The following is a 21,274-nucleotide window of genomic DNA, read 5'->3' as shown; positions in this document are numbered from 1 at the left end:
AGACTTTTTAATTTAAATTTCGCGCGAAAATCCATTCGTCGAAATATTTCTTTTATATTTTTTTCTAGCTTAGTATGACTGTTGATGTCAGCTGTGCTAAATAAAACATCAAATTAATCATAGATTTTGATTTGAAAATTATAATTTCTAAATTATGAACAAAGTCTTACTATTTTTTGCCCATATATTTTCATAGCCAATCTTCGGCAGAAAATGTTATTGCATAAAATAGCTTTATCTTTTTAACGATCTGCTCGTTTTCATGCATTTTTTGGCAAGCACATACATATGTATATATGTGAAATATACAAATATCAATATCATGAAATCATGCATAAGTATAACATGCTAGTGCTGCCCATTGACCTATTTTCCCCATAATATGCTTGTGTAACTGCGAGACCATTTACGAAAAATTTCAATTAAATATTTCGTTAATTTTCAAGTGGTTTACGAGTGATCTGCAAACACTTGAACACATTTTTGTTAATATTTAATTACAGATTGGTGTTTTTGTAACTTGAATATGGAAGTAAAAGTCTAAATATTTAAAGGTCAGGCAGTAAGAGAGATCTTTTAAGTTATTGCTATAATTGATTTATATTTTTCAAAGTTTGTTTAAGAAAAGTTTATGGTAATATTTAAAGAAATTAAAGCGACTTCTAAATATCATATTTTTTTTAAATTTTTTTATAATTTTTTTATAATTTTTTGTTTTAATTTTTATTGCTACATTTTTTAGTAATTTTTTGGAACTAGATTATTTGGTAATAACATTATTTTTGTAATTTTTTTTATAATTGATTTTTATATTTTTTTATAACTTTGTTGTCATAAGTTTTTTTAATATTTTGTTTTTTTAATAATTTTTTTAAATATTTTTTTTTGTAATTTTTTCAAATATTTTTATTGATTGTCTTATATAGACACATGTAATTAGTATTACTTATTTTTTGACAAAAACATTTCAGACTTACAAAAAATATAAAAAAAATGTTTCTTTGTGTAACATGTTGCGAGAGTATTATTAACTATTTTACAAAACTCAAGAGTAAAAAAAAATGGAAAATACATTTTTTTTTAATTTTTAGATTTAATTAAACAATTTCGTTTATATATGCTTGTGGTGTATGTAACTTTAATATAAAAACTCTTTTTTATTTTTAGTTTATCCGCCCGGCGGCAACAATATAATTGCTCATATAATAATTATCCAATTAATATTAGTCACTATTTGTTTACATTCTATTTTTAGTAATTTTCTTTGTGACCATTAAAGTATATAAAACAAAAATAAATAACGGAGTTTAAATTTATCAACACTGACTCATAATTAGTTTCCTAAATGCAAAAATACTGTTTGGGAAAGCGCTACTACAAAAAAGATTTGAAGTTGTAAGGCAGGATTTTCAAATTTTTTGATATTTCAGGCAAAAAAATATTTGTTCTTTTACCATGGTAAAAGGCACAGGTTTTACACATGTTTTTAATAAGGTGAGATAGAGAATTTGTTGAGAACGATAAAGATTTGGGAACATCACATATTCACTCATTGTGTCAAAAATAAATTAAACTTTAGTAGTAATTTGAGTTCTGTAATTTTAAAATTTATTATTTGCCTTTTTTTTGAGTTTGTAGACTTTCGTGTAGAGTTTTTCAAGTTTCTGCTTCTACTTTGGTAAACACGTTATAGCAATTCTGACTTTTATTACACACATTTTTAGACCTTTGAGATTATTGGAGACTTTGTAGACTTTTTGATTTTCTGTCATTTGGTTATTTTCAGCATATTTTGCACCGCAAATCTAGTTTTTTTAATAGCAAATTTTCGAATTCTAATTATCTCAATATTTGCTTAAATAGTGCAAAGAAGAGCTTAGATTGATTTTGCAAGAAAGTAAACAACTAAAAATATTTCGTTTGGACTGCCTTAAATAATTGCCAATATCAAATATTCACACGTTGTGTCAAAAATAAATTAATTTATTGTAGTAATTTGAGTTATTTAATTTTAAAATTTGTTATTTGCCGTTTTTGTAAGTTTGTATACTTTTGTGAAGAGTTTTGTAACTTACTGTTTCTACTTTGGTTAACACTCTTAAGCATATCTGACAATATTAACACAATTTGTTGGACTTTTTAAGTTGTTTGGATTCTTTGTAGACTTTTTATTTTCTGTAATTTGGCAGCAAAGCAAAGGTTTTATACGTAAACTTGCAATATTCACTTATGTATATGTTAATAGATAGTTATATAATTTTTAAATTTATTATTTGCCGTTTTTTGAGTTTGTAGACAAACTTTTGTTTAGAGTCTTGCAAGTTGCTATTTTGGTTAACGCGCTTAAGCATTTCCGATAATATTTACAAAATTTGTTAGAATTTTGAAGTTGTTGGAGACTTTGTAACTTTTTTTCCATACTTTGGTAAAAAATTATTTTTTTAATTGTAGATACTTTTGTACATTATTTAATCATTTATCTAAATTTTGTTGAAGTTACAAAGTTATTTGATAGTTTACATATATGAAATCTCAAGTCTCCACAGAATACAGCAAAATTATAATTTTCGAAGTCAGTGACTCAAATGTTTTTATAAGAATACAACAGTACTCAAGCTTTTCATAACATATACTCGTACATACATATGATATACTATCTTTAAGTCATTTGTTTTAAATTAAATATAGCAGCATTCTATTCTAATTACAATTCTTTACAAATGTAAATAATCCACTGATAGTTCATACAACAAAAACCGTTAGAAAGCTGAGCTGTGTGTACATCACGAAAAGCTTTTAAATAAAAATATTCAAATTAAAGCTTGCTAGTTTATTATATTAAATAAAAGCTTTAGTATTTTCTTATGAAAGCTCAAGTAACGCTAAGTAATATATTGCCACTGACAACTAGCTCTTTAATAAAGCTTCGATTCGCAGTTATAAAAAATTACACAATTAAATTCTTTAGTATGACAAAGAGGTGTATCAACTCATATTTCACAAAAAAAAACAGTGGTGAAATTAATATTGTGAGATTACTCTTATTATGAATAAAATTGCATAATTCTTAATTGGAAACTTTCTACACTTTTTATAAATAAAATCACATAATTCTTAATTTCTAACTAGGAAACTTATCTAAAAATATCCGCGTTTGATTGAGAATATGGAAATTCCACACCGCAAATTGTGAACACATGTGGGTTGGCCCATATTCTTAAGCATTAATTAATCAGCACCCTCGGCATTTATTCAGTACTACGACTACTGGGCGATAAATACATACATTGAACTCTTTGTAGCATGTACTTTTCTTACATGATTTTTATTTGAAATATTGTAGCATATTTTAATCATACGAGCATTAACTACATATTTAAAGTTAATTAATATGTTTATTTTTGACACAACTAATAAATAATTAATGTTGGCAAATACCAAAATATGTATAATATATATTATAAATAAATATGTATCATAAATTTATATATAAAAACCTTGTTTTCTTACGCAAAATATGCTGTAAATAACCACAAAAGGAAAAAATTAAAAAGTCTACAAAGTCTCCAAAGTCTTAAAAACCCGCAAAAGGATAACAAATTGTGCAAACAATGTAAAAAATGCTTTAGAGGGTGAAAACAGTAACTTTAAAAATTCTACACAAAAGTCTACAAACTCACAAAAACGGCAAATAATAAATTTTAAGATGAAGTAAATCAAATTGTAACTAAAATTTAATTTATTTTCAACACAAGGCATAAATAATTGATGTTAGCAAATTTTTAGCGCACTCCAAACTCAAATTTTTACCTTTACTTTCCTTTTAAATCCAGCTATGCTCTACGGTACCACCACACATTGACAGTGCAGCCAATTTCCTCCCCACTGCTCGCAAATAATTCTCCACTGGGTTTAGGTAAATTATGCGCCAACGAATTTGTTTGACTCACATAGCAATGAAAGTTATCATTGTGCAGGCAAAACTTGGCGATCTACGGGATATCCCCCACTTTGGGGAAGCTTTTCAATTGTTGCACGAATATTATAGCTGCGCCTGTGCGTGTGTGGAAATGCTCAGACCAGACGACATGCCAGAATTCGTAAAGTTCGCTTTATTTATAAATTAGCTGATAAAAGCGGCATTGCAGCAACGTAAGCAGTAAAAACAACAAAGAGGTAAATAAACTTTAAAGCGTGCTTACATACAAATAAAAACAGAATTGTTTGTAAGGTGGGATACTTAGAACAAAATTAATTGATTTTTAAGCTGAAAATGCAAATTTTTTTTTATGAGTGTATTTGGTTTTTTTTTATAGCGAATTTAATATTTGTATTATCTGCGGATATTTATATGGTAATTTTTCTTCCGATCTTTCAAATGTATAAATATGGCATGGGATATGCAGAGGAGTACTCAATTTTGAATTTTTTTTTAATATGCCAGCCCATCAGTGTTTTGTAGAGGTGTTCCGCTTGTTCACTTTTGAGTTAATGAAGTGTGTTCCAATGTTAAATTAAATTTAAAAAGTTCTAAGAATGGAAATCTATTATTAGGGGTTTGCGCAAACTATATTTTTTATGAAAACCCACTTTTCTTAAACTAGCGGACCTTCTCTTACAAGTAATAACTCCTTCTATTCGTTAGAGAGGAGAGTTCTAAACTTTGGACAAAAGTTCCAGGTTACTCAGTTAATTTTTCTCATTTGGTTATCTTAACGAATAAACTTTGTGAAAGTATAACAGGTCAATTGAAAAGTCCCCGTCTCACACATAGATGGCGCTACCAGAAATAAATCCTTACAGTTGAAGCATATATTTAGCTTGATAACGAGTTTCCGTACATTGCCCTGGAAAAAAACAAACAAGGACTGGTATGCTAAGATAAAATAAGACGTGGTGAAATGAGCACCGAAGTCAGCAAACACAGTGGACGTCCATAAGAAATTGTTAGCAACAAACCATCAAAAAAGTCCACAAAATATCTTGGAAGACCTTAAAGTGAAGTTGTTCGAGACTGCAGACGATCTAAAGATATCAACTGAACGAGTTAATCATAACATTCACGAATATTTGGGTATGAGCCAAAGTGTTGGTGATGCGGAGCAGGATTCGTAGATGTTCAAGTGTAATAAACACCAGTTTTTGTGTCGATATGAGACAGAGTCCAATCCACAGTCATCCAAGGGGACAACACACGATGAACCCGCTCCATAGCGTGGAAAGGCGCAACATTCGGATGGCAAAGCCTTGACCTTCTGTATTTTGGGATGCATGAAATAATTTTAATCGGCTATCTTGAAAACGGAGCCGTTTGAAGAAAATACTGTTTCAGCAAGACAGTGCATCGTGTCACAAGTCAGTGAAAACTATGGCCAAAAACAATGAATAGGTCTTTGAAGAGCTTTCGCATACAGCGTATTCTTCCGATCTGGCCTCCAGTTCTCACAAGTTCTAGGAACAGCAATCTCTGTGCAGCGTGCAAAGAATTTCTCTCAGTGTACAAAAATTAAAGTACCTGCCAAATGTTTGCGCACCATTGACATATATCGTAGAAATTCTGAAAATTCTTGCATTTGTTTGCGAAGCCGCTCTGTCTGTGCGAAAGTCGATGTGCCATGAAGGTCCAATACACACACATACCAACAACAACAACACTTGGCAGGTGATTGGCAGAGAAATTGTGTAAACAGTTGGCAACAGGCAAACAGCGTCGACTTGAGTAGCGAGCTGTTAACTCGCTGGCTGATCGAGCCAATCGTACGAGCGATCAAGCAGTCGAAAACAACAAAACATGTTACTGCTTATTGTCATTTCAAGCTTTTTTGCATAAAAATGTGGCACCTAATGAGTTTTACAAACGCGTTGGCTGGCAATTGTTGAGAGCACGTATGTAAATGGATGTGTGTACGTGTGTGAGTTGCTTGATTTTTGGTTAACAGCTTGTGTACGCAAATTGACAGTGCGCGGCGGCAGGTGAAGAAGCTGCGCGAAGGTGCCTCTAGAGCTGCGCAAGAACAGCTGAGTTGAGTCGCGTTTGGTATTGCTGAGACCACGGAGCGCAGCATGCCGAAGCTGACAAGTGTGAACACAAAAATGTAACAACAACAAAAATTAATTGTAATTTTTTGTTGTTTTTGTGTCTTGTTGTTTGTTTTTGTGGAGATTTTTTGTTTTTGCCGTGAGTTTTTGTTTGTAATGTTGCACACTAATGCTTTGCTGGCATGCCAACTGCAGCAGTAAAGGCGCTGCCAACAAAGACAATAACAACAACTACAATAACAACACCAATAACACACGTACGTTAACAAAAACCATAATGTAACATAACAATGAAGCATCGTAGGTTGAAACCTGCTGCTTGGCTGGCTGACTGGCTGGCTTTGCGCACCAACCGGTGTTTCGCGGCACCAGATTCAATTTGTATTTACATTCATGCCGATAGGTTAGTCAGTTTTCAAGTGCGGTCTGAGCGTGTTGTGCGGCGCGGCAAAACTCGTGAGCGAATAACAGCAGCAGTAGCAAAAGCAATAACAGTGCCAATAAGCTAAACGCTTTGTGCAGTTGGCGAACGACAGTTAAATGCAACTGTTGGCGATTGTGGCATATTAATTTTTTGCGCGCACTTAAAACAACCGTTATAGCGACAAATGCATATAATTTGAATAGTTGCATTGCGAAAAAACTAATTTACGAACGAAATAAGTAGCTGCTGAACAATAAGTTTCTCGGTGTTAGTTTTAAATTCCGGTTAATTAACAAATTATTTGTGTGATTTATAGAAAAAACCAGTAAATAGAATAATTGAAACAAATATGTACAGTGGCAATTTGTGTATAAAGTAACTTGATGCGGTGATGTACACAACAGCAATAACAGCAAGCAATAAGAAAACGATAAAAAGTAGCGACAAAAAGGTGTCAGGCGCAAGGTTGTGCATATAGTAAACGGTGGTTAGAATTTTGAAAGCGCTTAGAAAAGTGTATATTAGAAATTTTCGTATTTTTTATGCTTTGTGCTGCGCAAAAGTAGTTTAAAATAAGCAAAATATAGAAAATAAAAAAGTCTACAAAGTTTCCAAAGTCTACAAAACACAGGAAAGTCTAAAAAATCGAGCCAAGTATTGTAAAAGCTGCTTTAGCAAGTTAAACAAAGCGAAAACAGTAACTTGAGAACTCTACACCAAAGTCTACAAAGTCACTAAAACGACTTATAACAAATTTTAAAATAAGATAACGCACCTAACAAGTGAATTTTCAAAGAAAATTACAAAAACGTTAAGCGAAGACAAGAAAGTAGCCTTTGAAATAAAAAAAAAAACTGATTGCCACAAAAAGAAAACTTAACCAGCAACGTAGTTCAAACTTTTGAACACCAATATCTTATAAAACAGTCACATAAGCCTAAAAATTTAAGTTTATTACTCGTGTACAACATATTATAAACAGAAAATCAGTACAGCATGTCTGCAATGGTAGCTTTGCGACGCTTCATCGATCTACTACTCTTTGTCTTACTGGTTGCCGTCGAAGTGGCCTTGCGCCAGTGGATGCCGCCACAAAAGCGCGGTTTCTTTTGCGGCGACGAATCGCTACAATATCCCTACACCGGCACACAAACTATAGGGTTTGTGGTGCTATGCATTATAGTCTTCGGCATACCATTCATCGTCATATTTGTTGTCGAACTTTTTCGCCAATTATCACATAGTCGCGGCAAGAAACAACATACAACACAAGATGCCGCAAACGAGTCGTGCTACTGTGGGCGTCGTTGGAAGAACATTTACGCGCAAATAGGCTATTATTTGCTCGGCTTACTGATGACACTAGTCGCTACCGAGATAGGGAAGCGTTCGATCGGCCGTTTGCGTCCGTACTTCTTCAGCATCTGCAAGCCGCGTTTGAGTGACGGCACCAACTGCGAATTCGAACAGAATCAAGGTCACTACTTTACCGACTACAAGTGCGAAAGCGATGTTAGTCACAGGATGATGGCCGAAATGGCAATGTCCTTCCCCAGCGGACACTCGTCGACTGTCTTCTATGCCATGGTCTATATAGCGCTCTACTTACAAGTGGCGCTGAGCACACGCGGCTCCAAGTTACTGAAGCATTTACTGCAATTCAGCGCAATAATGTTGGCTTGGTATGTGGCGCTGACACGCATCAACGATCACTGGCACCACTGGTCCGATGTGCTGGTGGGTATATTGATGGGCGCTTTATTTGCTTGGCTGGTGGCACGTTATGTGGCCAAGTTTTTCGAGGGCCGTTGCTCAACGTCTTCGGCGGCGGCATCGAAAATCTTGGTGCACTCCGGTTTGGCAGCTGCGTCGGCGCAATCGGCGACGCCGGTCTTGCCCGCGTACACATTTGGCAGTGTGCCGTATCTACAGCACCACGGACCGAATCATGCCGCCTACGGTCAGACATACCACAACTATGGTTACGTGCCGTAAAGTGGGCATTGCGGGAGCAGGCGGAGAAATGGCAACATGTAATGAAACGCACGCGCATACACATATGTATGTGGCAGCAGCAGTGGCAGTGCTTCAAAAAACAACAAACTGAAGCGATGTCTGAAAATGCAGTTGAGCTGCAGTGAAAGCCATTGCAATTTTGTTATTATATTTATTGTTTTTTTTTGTTTGCTTTTTAGTTTTTTGTTTAATTTTAAGTTTGCAATGCACGCATGTGGCATTGGAATTCGTGTAGCAAAGTGAAATTTTGCAAGCAAGTATTTGTATATATGTGTATCTGCATACATGTCTGCATGCATTGCAGTATTTCACAGTTGAATGATTTTGTTGAGGTCTGCAACTGCTTAGTCAAACGCTAATTGTTGCTAATTGCCAACATTGGCACTAATCACTTACATACTTGTCTTAAGTGGAGCATATGCGAATGTACGCTCTACAAAATAGTTTTAAAAAATAACTGTGAATTTCTCTAAATTCGCCGCTACTTAATTGTATGTATTTACGTTCTAATTAAAGTTTAATTAAAATCTCAAAAGGCCTTTTGTTACAAGTCTACAATTGTTACAACACTACTAAAGACTTGATTTCAAGTGAAATTTGTTGTACAATAAGTTTAGTAGCTTAATTATAGAAATTTTAAAAACTCTACACAAAGTCTCCAAAACTTACTTCTTTATAAATAAGTTATATCGCGTGTTTTATTGCATATGCGCTGTATAGAAGTTCACAAATAGCATTTTTAAGGTATCCGAAAAAGTCTCCAAAATTTAATTCTTGATAAATAAGTTATATTACGTGTTTTATTGCTTATACATTGAGTTTAGAAATAGCATTTTCAAGGTCTCCAAAAAACTCTCCAAAGTCTACAACACCTCCAATCATTGCAATTTAATTCAAGCATAATGTAGCAAGTCATAAAAAGCACAGAAAACAGTAAAATAGTAAGTCTCCAAAAACGAAAGTAGTGCAAAAGTGCGCAGCTAATATACTTGTTATTAAATATTTAATATGAATATTTTTGAAAACTTGAATATTAACAAAAAAAAAACTTATTAAATTGCAATTATAGACATAACAGTGTTATTGTACATAAATATATGTATGTACATACATACATACGAAAAAAGTAGTTAAATTGCAATTGTTATACTTATGTATGTAAACTTTATATACTATAAAAAAATAATATATACAAATATCTATTGAGCTATGGTGTTTTAGTTATTTTCACAAATTTACAGCTATAAATTTTTAAAATTATATCAAAGTTTATTTTTCTTGTTTTAATTTCTCTTTCCATTAACAACTATTCATTCTACACGTATTTATATTTTTAAACAAAAACTGTTGTTTATTATTATTTATGTAACTACATATGTACATATATCTATGAATCCATGTATTCGTATCTATAAGTATATGTATATTTACAAACTGGGTTGTGGCGAAATTCGCCAAACGCAGCTTAAAGAACTTCAAGAATTTTATATGTTTTTAATAAAAAGTACAATTATTGTTATATCATCACAAAATATGCTGTTTTTTATTTATTCCAACACAATGTCTACACTTGTGACTAGTTGGGCACTTTTTTTCAAAATTTTAGTCTATCAAATTGCTATTTAATTTGTAGAAAACCAATTTGACATAATTTTAATTGGAACAAGTGAAATTGTTGGCAATTTTAGACAATTTTTTTAATTAGAAAAAATATATACATATATTATATTCAGCAAAAATTTATTCAATTATTGAAAATTATTAAATTTAAATAATAATAATTTTTTTCACTTTCAAAAATAATGTGTTACATAGTTAGAAACTGCATAAGAATGGAGAGTTTTGTTGGAAAAATTTCCACAAATTTTTTGGGTTCTCATACCAAAACGTTTACAATTTCTTTTCAAGTCACATAGTCTCAATTTACAGTGTATAAAATTGCTACTATGAGAAAGTACAATACCTAATTGGTCACTGTTGATAGTGAACAGCGTTTTTCGACAGGTTTTTGTTTATCTTGACATAGCATGAAACACTGCATGATGTGAAGGTCCTTGGCCGATTCTAGCCGATACAAACACGATTCGTTCTGGACGTGCAGCTTCAACTATTGTTTGGTATTCGTTAGGGCTATGTTTATTTATCACTTTATACTGTAGTTGTATTTCAAATTCACTGTAGACTTCATACTTTAGCATGGCGTGCAAGTAACTGGGAAAATATACTATCTATTTGGGGAAATCCCTGCAGCTAACCTCATAGTGTAACAAAAGGTAACTAAAAAACGAACGCCAGAAGAACCGTAGCCTGTTTTCCAAATATCTTTAGCAGGTATACAGCACCATCATAACTTTGAGTACTACTGACCATTTACAATCTACAAGAAGACAAATCATGAGCTATGGATTCGAAATGAGAAAGATAGTATATCAACGCTAAGGATTCCCATATGAGAATCTTGAACAAACGTCCAATTGAAACTTATAGTGGCTAAGGATTCTCATATGAGTACCTAGAACAACCTTCAATTTAATCAGATGACAAGAAATAACTAATAACCATTTTTATTCCATAAAAGAGATATCACAAGCTGTAGATCCGAAATGAGAAATATAATATATCATCACTAAGGATACTCATATGAGAACCTTGAACAAACGTTCAATTGAATTTGATGGCAATCAATAGCGACTTAAAGCATTCATAGCTCATGAGAACCTGGCATTAAGACAGGAAAATCTCAAGAAATCGACTAAGAAAGCAACAAATTCAAGTATACTTCCAAATTTCCACTGAAACCTTTTAGAAGGTACTTTTGATTTATGTATCAAATCAAACGTAACATACCTTGAAAACTGGGGAGGTGCAACGCATTTCTGCGATTGTCTAATAGGTGTAAGCTTCTTCTTCTTCATTGGCGTAGAGTATAAACTTTATGTTATATAATTAAAAAAGTTATAAACTCTTTTGCAAGTATGAAACTAAGGTAACCTTCAGAGGTTTCAGCTGGACTAAATTTTCTGGTTAGGTTAGGTTTGGTGGCATATTCAGACATCACACTTGGACTGCTTTGTGAACTGTAACTTTGTGAGGCCATAAAACAAATTTGCGGTCTGTATAAATTTTAAGGCTGATCACTGAATCAACCATCGAACCTGACCTACATTATGGATTCTATCATAGATTATTTTCTGATTAGCATTAGTTGATTTTTTTTTTTGTGGCGTGACTCTTCCTATACAAAACGTATGCTAAAATTATGGTACATTTTTGAGGTACAAATGAACTATGGCAAGGCTGATGCCAGCTAGCAGATCCATCATTTGATGAAGAGGAGGTATAGTACCTCATTAGTTCGCACCCGAAGAATTATTTGAACTTAAATGGATTTGAAAAAGTTCTGGTTGAGTATTGTTGATTAAAAATGCTCATTTATTTTTGAGCAATGAGAGAAGAGCTGCTAAATCAGAAAGTGATTAAAGAGTAAACAAAGCTCGATGGGATAGTTCGAACTATCGGAAATCGGAGCTAATCGGAAATAGCTAGAAAGAAATGTGGAGGAATCTATAAAGCATATTTCTAAATTACCGTGCCTATCAGAGTCGATTAGCCATGTCCGCTAAGCGTTTGTCTGTATGTATATACACGAACTAGTCTCTAAACTTTTGAGTTATTGATCTGAAATTCCTCATACGTTTTTTCCTCCCTAAGGACATGCTCATTTATGAGAACTGCCGATGTCGGACCAATATAGCAGATAGCTGCCATACAAACTGACCGATCACGCTCAAGATCTTGTATGGGAAACATTTTCATTTGACAAGATATCGTCACAGAATTTGGTTACAATAATTGCTTTAAACAACTGTATAACCCCTGAAGAAATTGTTGAGATCGGACCACAATAACAAATAGATGCCATACAATCTAAACGATCGGAAAACTTTCCTTGTGATGAAAATTTTGTTATTTGACGAGATATCTTGACGAAATGTGACACGAATTATTCTCCTAAACAACGGTACAATCTCAAAAGAAATTGGTCAGATCGGACAACTATAGCATATAGCTGCCATACAAACTGATCGATAAAAAACATGTCCTTGTATGAAATTTTTTTTATTTCACGAGAAATTTTCATAAAATTTAGCAAGAATATTTTGCCAAGATAAGTCTACAATATCCCTTTAAAGTTTTCGAATCGGACTACAATAATATATAGCTGCGGGTCAAGTAAACAAATGAAAATGAAATTTTGGGTATGTAATTTCGGTACTTCGCAAGTACTTGATACTTTGACTCCAACTTCTCTGAAATCACAAAAACGTATGTATGCTTTTCATGGCACATGGCGTAGTCTCTTGTTTATTTAACGGAAAAGAACTCTGTTTTGCATAAAAAAATAAAAATTCTTAACAAAAATGAACCATGTGATATCGGCACTTCGCTCTATTTTGAAGCACTGCGCAAATATGTATTTTCACATTTGTCTGCTTTTTGCTGCAACTATTCCCACAGCACAAGTGTTTTTGAGTTATTACTCAATCAATTTGCGCATTCAGCACTTTGCATTCATAAATGGAAATTATACTGGGAGAGAGCAAAAAAAAGGAACACCGTTAAATTGTATTACTTAATTATTTTATTTTGCCCGTGCAAACCAATTGAATAAATATAAATGAAAGAGAAAAAAGTGTCAACTACGAAGCTTGATTAATATTGAATTAACTCACAAAAGCAGCAGGAAAAAGCAATACATCTGCGCGTGCATATATACATATGAAAGTTTAGGGTATGTAACAGGTATGGTTAAGTAAGCCTCATTGCCGTTTAAACGCTGCTGTACCCGCCGTGGGCACACACAGCTTAACTAAACATGATTGCTTTGATTATTTGCGTTTTTTATTGCCTCACGCTTGACTAAGAACGGCGCGCAGTTTTACATTTCAATATCTACAAACACACACACACATGTATATTATCACACATATGTATTTAGTTGACTTTGTCATATTCATTGGAACGACTATAAATAAGTAAGTAACGAAAAACCGCTTGCAAAAGGCACGTGTCACGCGGCGCATGATGTGAGCGGGCGAAATAAATATTACGAAACTGAAAGGTGCCATGAAAGTAGCGCGAAATATGAAAAAAATAATTGTAAGTGGATTTTTTTGAAAAAGGAAATTTTAAATATTTGCAAACGACATTTTCTAATTAGTTTCACAATGGCAGTATTAACTAAACGTATGGTATAAGCAAAGTTAGGGTTTTGTAACTGATATAAAGGGCGCACATTTCTCAAAGAAAAGTTAATTAGCAAATGAGTTTAATAGCAAAAAGTTTTCGAAAACTGAAAAAAAATATATTTAGAAAATAAATGTAACGACTTTAGTTAATTAAGATACTAATAAAAAGTAGGCGTGGTATAATAAAAGGTAGAACGTTAACTTCCGTCGCACGAAAGCTAAATGACACTTCACAAATACAAAAGGTTCTCACATGAACTTTGAACGATCAGCTTGTATGGCAGCTGTATGCTGTAAAGATCCGACCTGAGAAATTTCTTTGGAGATTATAGTTCTGCTTTGAACAATAATCCATGCCACTCTTGGTGAAGATATCTCGTCAAAAGGAAAACTTTTCCACAGCAGGACTTGATTCCAATCGTCCAGTTTGAAGGGCAGCTATGTGCTATAGTTACCCGATCTAAGTAATTTCTACGGAGATTGCGCAACTACCTTAAGAAATAATCCGTACCGAATTTCGTGTAGATATCTCGTCAAATGTAAAAGTTTTCCACAGAAGGTCTTGATTTCAATCGTTCAGTTTGTATGGCAGCTATATGCTATAGTTACCCAATCTAAGTAATTTCTACGGAGATTGCTCAACTGCCTCAAGAAATAATCCGTACCGAATTTCGTGCAGATATCTCGTCAAATGGAAAATTTTCCACAGCAGGACTTGATTCCAATCGTTCAGTTTGTATGGCAGCTATGTGCTATAGTTACCCGATCTAAGTAATTTCTACGGAGATTGCGCAACTACCTCAAGAAATAATCCGTACCGAATTTCATGTAGATATCTCGTCAAATATAAAAGTTTTCCACAGAAGGACTTGATTTCAATCGTTCAGTTTGTATGGCAGCTATATGCTATAGTTACCCAATCTAAGTAATTTCTACGGAGATTGCTCAACTGCTTCAAGAAATAATCCGTACCGAATTTCGTGCAGATATCTCGTCAAATGAAAAAGTTTTCCATACAAGGACATGTTTCCGATAGTTCAGTTTACATAATATATATGTATGTCTGATATATTTTATAGTGTATAGTACGCAAGTACCATATATACCCTGTGCAGGATACAATATCTTCCAGATAAGGGTCCACTAGCGTTGCTTTTATACCAGATATTTATATAGGTGGATGTAAGATATATATTATGAAATAAAGTAAGTACGAACGAGTATACTTAAGCGTAATGTAATATTAGTGATACATGTATTAGGTTCGCAGCTTACCCGAACCAGGTTTGCAGACGCTCAGAAATAATATTTTCGAAATATGTAATTCGTGAAAAATCTGAGAGTGCCTGATTTACGCTTTTTAATTTTTCAACATAATAACCTAAACAAGCTGATTGCGCTTAATCAAAGTTAATCAAGGAGCGTATATACTGATTTCATATGAAAATTTTCAAACACATTTTTTAGTACGAATTCTTTAATTATTTTCAATTAAAATTAGTTTTTTTGTGACGAGACAAGGAAGAGAAATATATATCATATATACATAAGATCTGTATTCATATCTATATATGTAAGACTATAAGCATTAGTAGACAGTGAGTGGGCTTATTCCTAGAATAAATTAACAAAGCAGACAGTGCAGTAAAAAGATGATGAGCAGCAGTCAGAGGCTTGGGCCAAGGCACAAAGGTGAGGAAAATGAAAAATATAAACTTCTAAAGTAATAGCATGAAGTTAATATATATAAGTATGTAGCTAAAGAGTAAGCCGCATAGACATAAAGTGTCTCGCAGCTTACATTTGAGACCACCATAATTATGATTCATTGTTTTGGTTTATAAGAAACCACTTATCCAACGCGTCACCAGTACGCAGTGGCGTGAATTTTATGTAGGCGATATCAAAAGCACTCAAGTGGCTCAGCGCGGTAAAGGCGAGAAGAGTTTATATGGTCCTCTTAATATACATATATGTATGTATATGCATTTGAGAATAAGAAAAGTTATCGCCGTACATTTTAAAGCCTTCTTATTGGGACAGGTCAGTTTCAACAGCTGATATTCGAGCACTAAAATTCATACTCATGGGAACTCATGGCTTCCTAAATTTGCTGCCTCAGCATTTTAATCAGTTATGACCATGCGTGTGGGAATTTCCAATATGTGATTGAAATTTTAGTAAAAAATAACTGTGAATATAATATATGTATATCTCTCATTTATAAATATGTATTTATATGAGAGCATGTATGTATATTTCTTCGATAAAAATTGTTGATTATAAGAATATCAAGTCCATAAATGTCTGCAAATACTACTTTGCCGGAAATAACTCTCAGTTTAGAAATCTCAAACTGCATTTAATTGACACTCTACTTATACTTAATGGCATTAAGCTTTCCCTTAAGGCATTGAGCTTATCCTAACAGGATTTTTAACTACCAGTGTTTAAGATTAAGCATTTTCGAAAGCGTTCTATAAATGCAGGCGCTTGAATTGACAATATCGGCAGGGAAATGGAGGTCTGTGGCCGACTAAAAAAGTGTGTCGAACTAACCATATTTCGTAATAAATATTGGTTACCGTAAAATAAAAGTATATTTTAAATACATGGCAACCTTATGAATAATACTAAATGTTTATATAATTATTTATGGTATAAAAAAGGAATCTATTCTGTGAAATATGCAAATAAAGCATTGTTTTTTTTGATTTTAGTTATAGAGATATGGCAACTCTGTGATGTCAATAAAAAAATTCAAACGTTTTAAATTGTACTTTTGCTACCTTTTAATTTTACTTTTTTTTGTTAAATTTGTAACATATGGCAACTCCGAAATTTCTGTTTATTTAAATTTATTTTATAAATGAAACTGCGAAGACTACTAAATTGTAGAGTTGAATTATTATTTTGTAAATCTTGAAAGATGTGGTAACTCCAAAAAATTTTTCGCATTTTTTCTTTTCTACAAATAAACAAAACTACGAAAGCTTCTAAATTGTATAATTGGATTGCTGAATTTTCATTTGAATAAAGCAAAATAATTATTATTTTGTTAAATTTGTAACATGTGGCAACTCCAAATATTGTTGGGTTTTTTTCTACAAATAGACGAAACTACGAAAAATTCTAAATTGCATAATTGGACTGCTGAATTTTCATTTGAATGAAGCGAAAAAGCTATTATTTTGTTAAATTTAGAATATGTGGCAACTTTTGGTTTTTTTTAATGGCATAATATGTTCTATATTGAATTCCTCAATTTTCATTTTTAAATTTTAATTATATTAAAAAAAATTTTATTTTGTTAAATTTGAAACACGTGGCAACGCCAATTTTTTTAAATTACATATTATTTTGTATATTTCACTGCTTAATTTTCATTTACTTTTTTATACAAATAATGGACACTTTGAAGACTCCTATATCGTACAATTTAATGGCTTAATTACCATTTGAATGAGGCGAAAAAGTATTAATTTGTTAAATTTGGAACAGGTGGCAACACAATATTTTTTTATGACATAATATTCTGTATATTAAATTACTTTAATTTCATTTTTAAAAGGAAAGCAAATATATTATTTTAAAATTGAAACATGTGGCCACTCCAAATATCTTTTTGTATTTACTATTTTATATAAATATACGAAACTTCTAAAACTTTTAAATTGTATAATGAATTGGCTAATTTTTATTTCAATGAAGCGAAAAATTTATAATTTTGTTAAATTTGAAAAATTTGGCCACCCAAGTTTTCTTATTTTTTAATTCACATAATATTCTGTATAATGAACTGCTTTATTTTAATTTTTAAAGTGAAAGAAAATAGATTATAGTAAGTTTGAAACATGTGGCAACTCTAAAAAATTTTGTAAATCTCATGATATACATTCATATGTATACAATTTAAAAAAAATTGATTTTTTTTATTTGAAAATCGTGGCAACTCTATTTTTTTAAACATGAAATATTTTGAATTGCTTCATTTTCATTACAAATGAAGTACATTTTTATGTGCGGGAAACCGTAGTAACCGACTTTGAAAGATTAAATAAATAAAAAAAAATATATGTAGGTATAGTATATTATTAAATTTTAAACACGTGGCAACTACAATTTTTTTGATGGCATGATATGTTGTATTTTGAATAGCTTCATTTTTATTTCAAATGAATTGAAACATTTTTTTTTGTATTAAACTTTAAACATGTGGCAAGGTCAAAAATTTTTGTTTTTCAAATATTATTTTGTATATATGCGAAGAACCTATAGTAACCCATTTTGAAAAGTTTTCTTTAGCGCTCTTGCTTTCCTATGGTAAACCTGCAGAGAATGGTTTTTGGATTTTGGTTTTTTTTATCTTTTTGTACGTAATTTTTGCAGAAACATAATAGAAAATTTTTTTATTGATTTTTAAAAGTCAATACAATAGAATTGTGGTGACATTAGCGAGGTCAACACAATCGATTTCTGATGATATTCGCGATTTCTGCTTGACGCTAACGGGTCTTTAAAATTCTTCAGTTCTTCTTGTCAATCGAATTTTTGTAAAATTGATGGCATTAGCTATGTTTCGTTACCGTTAACTCTTCGGTTTTCTCTGCTTAAAATTCAACAAATCTCACCGCAGCTATTACCATATAATACAGGAGACTCTCTATCTACAGACGCTTAATATATGTATGTGAGTACTTATATCGAAATTTGCTTTTTAAAATATGTACCTACATATGTGCATATGCATATATGCATACATATATATCTGCATGTATGTGTGGCGCTTAATGCTGACTCATGTTTTCGGAAACCGATCACAGCCATCACAGCCGCTTGACTTTCACCACACTACCGGCTTAGGTGTCTGTGCATCAGCAATATTTTCAGCTGAATTGGCGCTGATGCTGTGGTTTGGGAAATTAAAAATTACAAAATTTTGCTCATCATCAGCGTGAAGATGATGACGAAAGCTTTTAGGGAAAATATTAACAATGAGTTGCGGCATATTCTTATTTGCGCAAGCAAAGTCTACCGAAGCGCACATCAGTAGCCAAAACTGAGTGTCAAATCACTGTTAATTATTGGCCAGAGGCAACTGCGCAGCGCGCAGGCTAATAGCGCTTACGAAAGCCGAACGCATAAATTATGACAGAAAAGAATTTTTGTTGGCAAAAAATATTAAAAAAAAAACAAATTTTAAACAATTTTAAAGAATTATTTTACACGTCTTCTTTATGCATTGTTTAATTTATTTGAATACGACAAACAATGTAAAGGTCATTGCGCGCTGTGCAAAGCTTCAGAAAATTGCTGTACCGCTATAGCTGATTTAATGAGACGCATACAGTTAGTTAGCATAACAAAGCTGAGAATTATGAGCCATTAAATTAAAATAACTGAAAAATTCTACTAAGAACAGCTGCCGAAATTGGCGCTTTTTTATACAAGCTGCAAAAATTCCAAAAAAGTAACGTCAGCGTTATTGTAAAATTGCAAAAATAAATTATTTACAGCTATAGTCGGCACACACGCCGCACGCCGTTTTCCATGCGCTGTTTACTCAATCAACTTCAAATTTTGAGCGCCTGCACTCAGCTGCGCACAGCCACACGCTTGCCTGCCTGCCGCCTCCCATACTCGTATAAGCATTGATCTCGGCGCGTTTGCTTGGCGTCTTTGCCGCTGGTTTGTTGTTTGGCCAGCACGTGGTGCAGCCGCTCGCTGGACGGCGCGCTTTTGGTCGCACAAACTTTCCAAACCACATTCTTCGCCCAGCTTATTTATGGGCGTGTGTATTTATAGACGCGCTTGTATTTACCTTCGTTGGTTAGTTGGACTATGCATTGAATTTGAAATTTAGTTTCTTGTGTTTCGCTTGAACCTTTCTGTATTGTTGTCACCGAAGAATTTTTTGTGCGCATTTTAAATAAGTTATTAATTAGCATATATATTTATACGCTGATCTGCATATGTCGCGCTTGAAAGTCGTATGGTAAGCTGTGAACTAGTTGCAGACCCTATAGGAGCAAAAATATGTCTATGGAAGTGGTCCACGGAGGAACAAGATCACGCTTAATACAATGGTTTACATTAAGTAAGGAGTACCTAAAACTTCTTAAGTAAAGTAATATCTAACTTTTTCACATTTATATATAACGTGAGATTCAAGTTGAGGAACTTTTTTCAACATCATTTTTTTGACAGATCACGCGTGAGTCGTAACAAGCTGTCATGTAAGTTTTGTTAACTATTGTTTGACATTTCATCATGGGAAGATCTACGTCTGAACATTTTTTACAAATCATTCAACTTTATTATGAAAGTTCACGTTAAAGAACATGAACTTATGGCCAACATAATCAGCCTACTGTGCGTCCTATTCGCAACACCATCGCCCTTCTTGAGACTCAGCATTCGTTGTTGGATAATGTTCGACCGAATATACCAAGTCCAGTAGGCAGTGAAGAAAATATAGCGGCCGTAGGTGAGAGTGGAGACCACGAAGACCTTGGAGAATCAATTCGGTGCCATTCGCAGCAACTGGAACTGACGTATGGCACGGCTTGGCGCTTTTTACATCGAGATCTTAAATTGAAAGCCTACAAAATAAAGCTTGCGCAAGAACTGAAGCCGCTCGACCTTCTCAAGCGACTTCGCTTCACTTTATGTGCTCTTGAAAAGTTCCAAGAAGATTCGAAGTTTTCGTGTCATTTGTGAACAACCTAAAGAAATTCAAGAGCTGCCATATCATACAGAAAAAACAACGGTTCGGTATGGTTTGTGGGCCAGTGGAATCGGCGACTTCAGAAATGATGCCAGTGAAAACGAAACCGTCAATTGTTAACGTGCTATGATAACTAACTATTTTATGCTTGGAATTGACGCTCGTGATCTCGGCGGCATTTGTTTTCAATAAGTCACTTTATTAACTCAGATGGATCCCAAAATTAAACTATGGATTCTACTCTTACATATATGACCAGTGATGATTTTATATTTATCGAAGAGTGTGCAATTAGAATACCTTAAAATAGCGGCGAGTTTGACTTTGTCAAGTCCAAGTAGTTCGGAGAACCGCTTACGGTTCACTTTTGGCTAGCTGAAACTCGCAGTCGCATAAATGCTGGTTTTATCCATCTCTTGGCAAGTTCATTATAGGTCCATAGATCCAGCAAGAGCACATCTGAAAACCGACTCTCTTGCAATCGGATGAGATTGGGGTAAGGATGCGTTCCCTAACAAACTCAACCACTTTGCAGTTTCCGGCGATTCTGCGCTGACTGTGTTTACGGACAAGTGTAATATGAAAAAACTTGAGGATGTTGCGAATGAGGTCATGCACTCCTTGACTAATCATGTGGACAGTCAGCAGAATGAACACTTCTATGAATTAGACTACACTTTGGGCAGTATATATTTACCGCTACCTTGATGGCAGCCACCTCCGCTTGAGAGTCGTCACAGTGGTGTTTTAGCTTAAAAGTAGGTTGTTGAAGAACTCCCGACAGAATACGCCGATTTCAGCCACCACCGCTTGAGAGTC

At 33.3% G+C, this 21,274-nt stretch overlaps 1 protein-coding gene across 1 annotated transcript; it reads left to right on the top strand.

The window, feature by feature from the left end:
• The first annotated feature begins 6,464 nt into the window (after positions 1-6,464).
• On the top strand, positions 6,465-10,011 carry LOC120776447 (putative phosphatidate phosphatase). The gene has a single exon (XM_040107105.1). It carries the CDS (start codon positions 7,460-7,462, stop codon positions 8,456-8,458), a length of 999 nt encoding a protein of 332 aa, XP_039963039.1. The 5' UTR covers positions 6,465-7,459; the 3' UTR covers positions 8,459-10,011.
• Positions 10,012-21,274: the final 11,263 nt, after the last annotated feature.

Source organism: Bactrocera tryoni, chromosome 5 (assembly GCF_016617805.1).
Source record: "Bactrocera tryoni isolate S06 chromosome 5, CSIRO_BtryS06_freeze2, whole genome shotgun sequence".
Taxonomy (NCBI): Eukaryota; Metazoa; Arthropoda; class Insecta; order Diptera; family Tephritidae; genus Bactrocera; species Bactrocera tryoni.
This window is presented reverse-complemented; position numbering and strand designations above follow the sequence as displayed.

Coding starts and splice junctions, on each gene's coding strand:
- LOC120776447 (XM_040107105.1), top strand. CDS start 7,460: ATGTCTGCAATGGTAGCTTTGCGACGCTTCATCGATCTACTACTCTTT.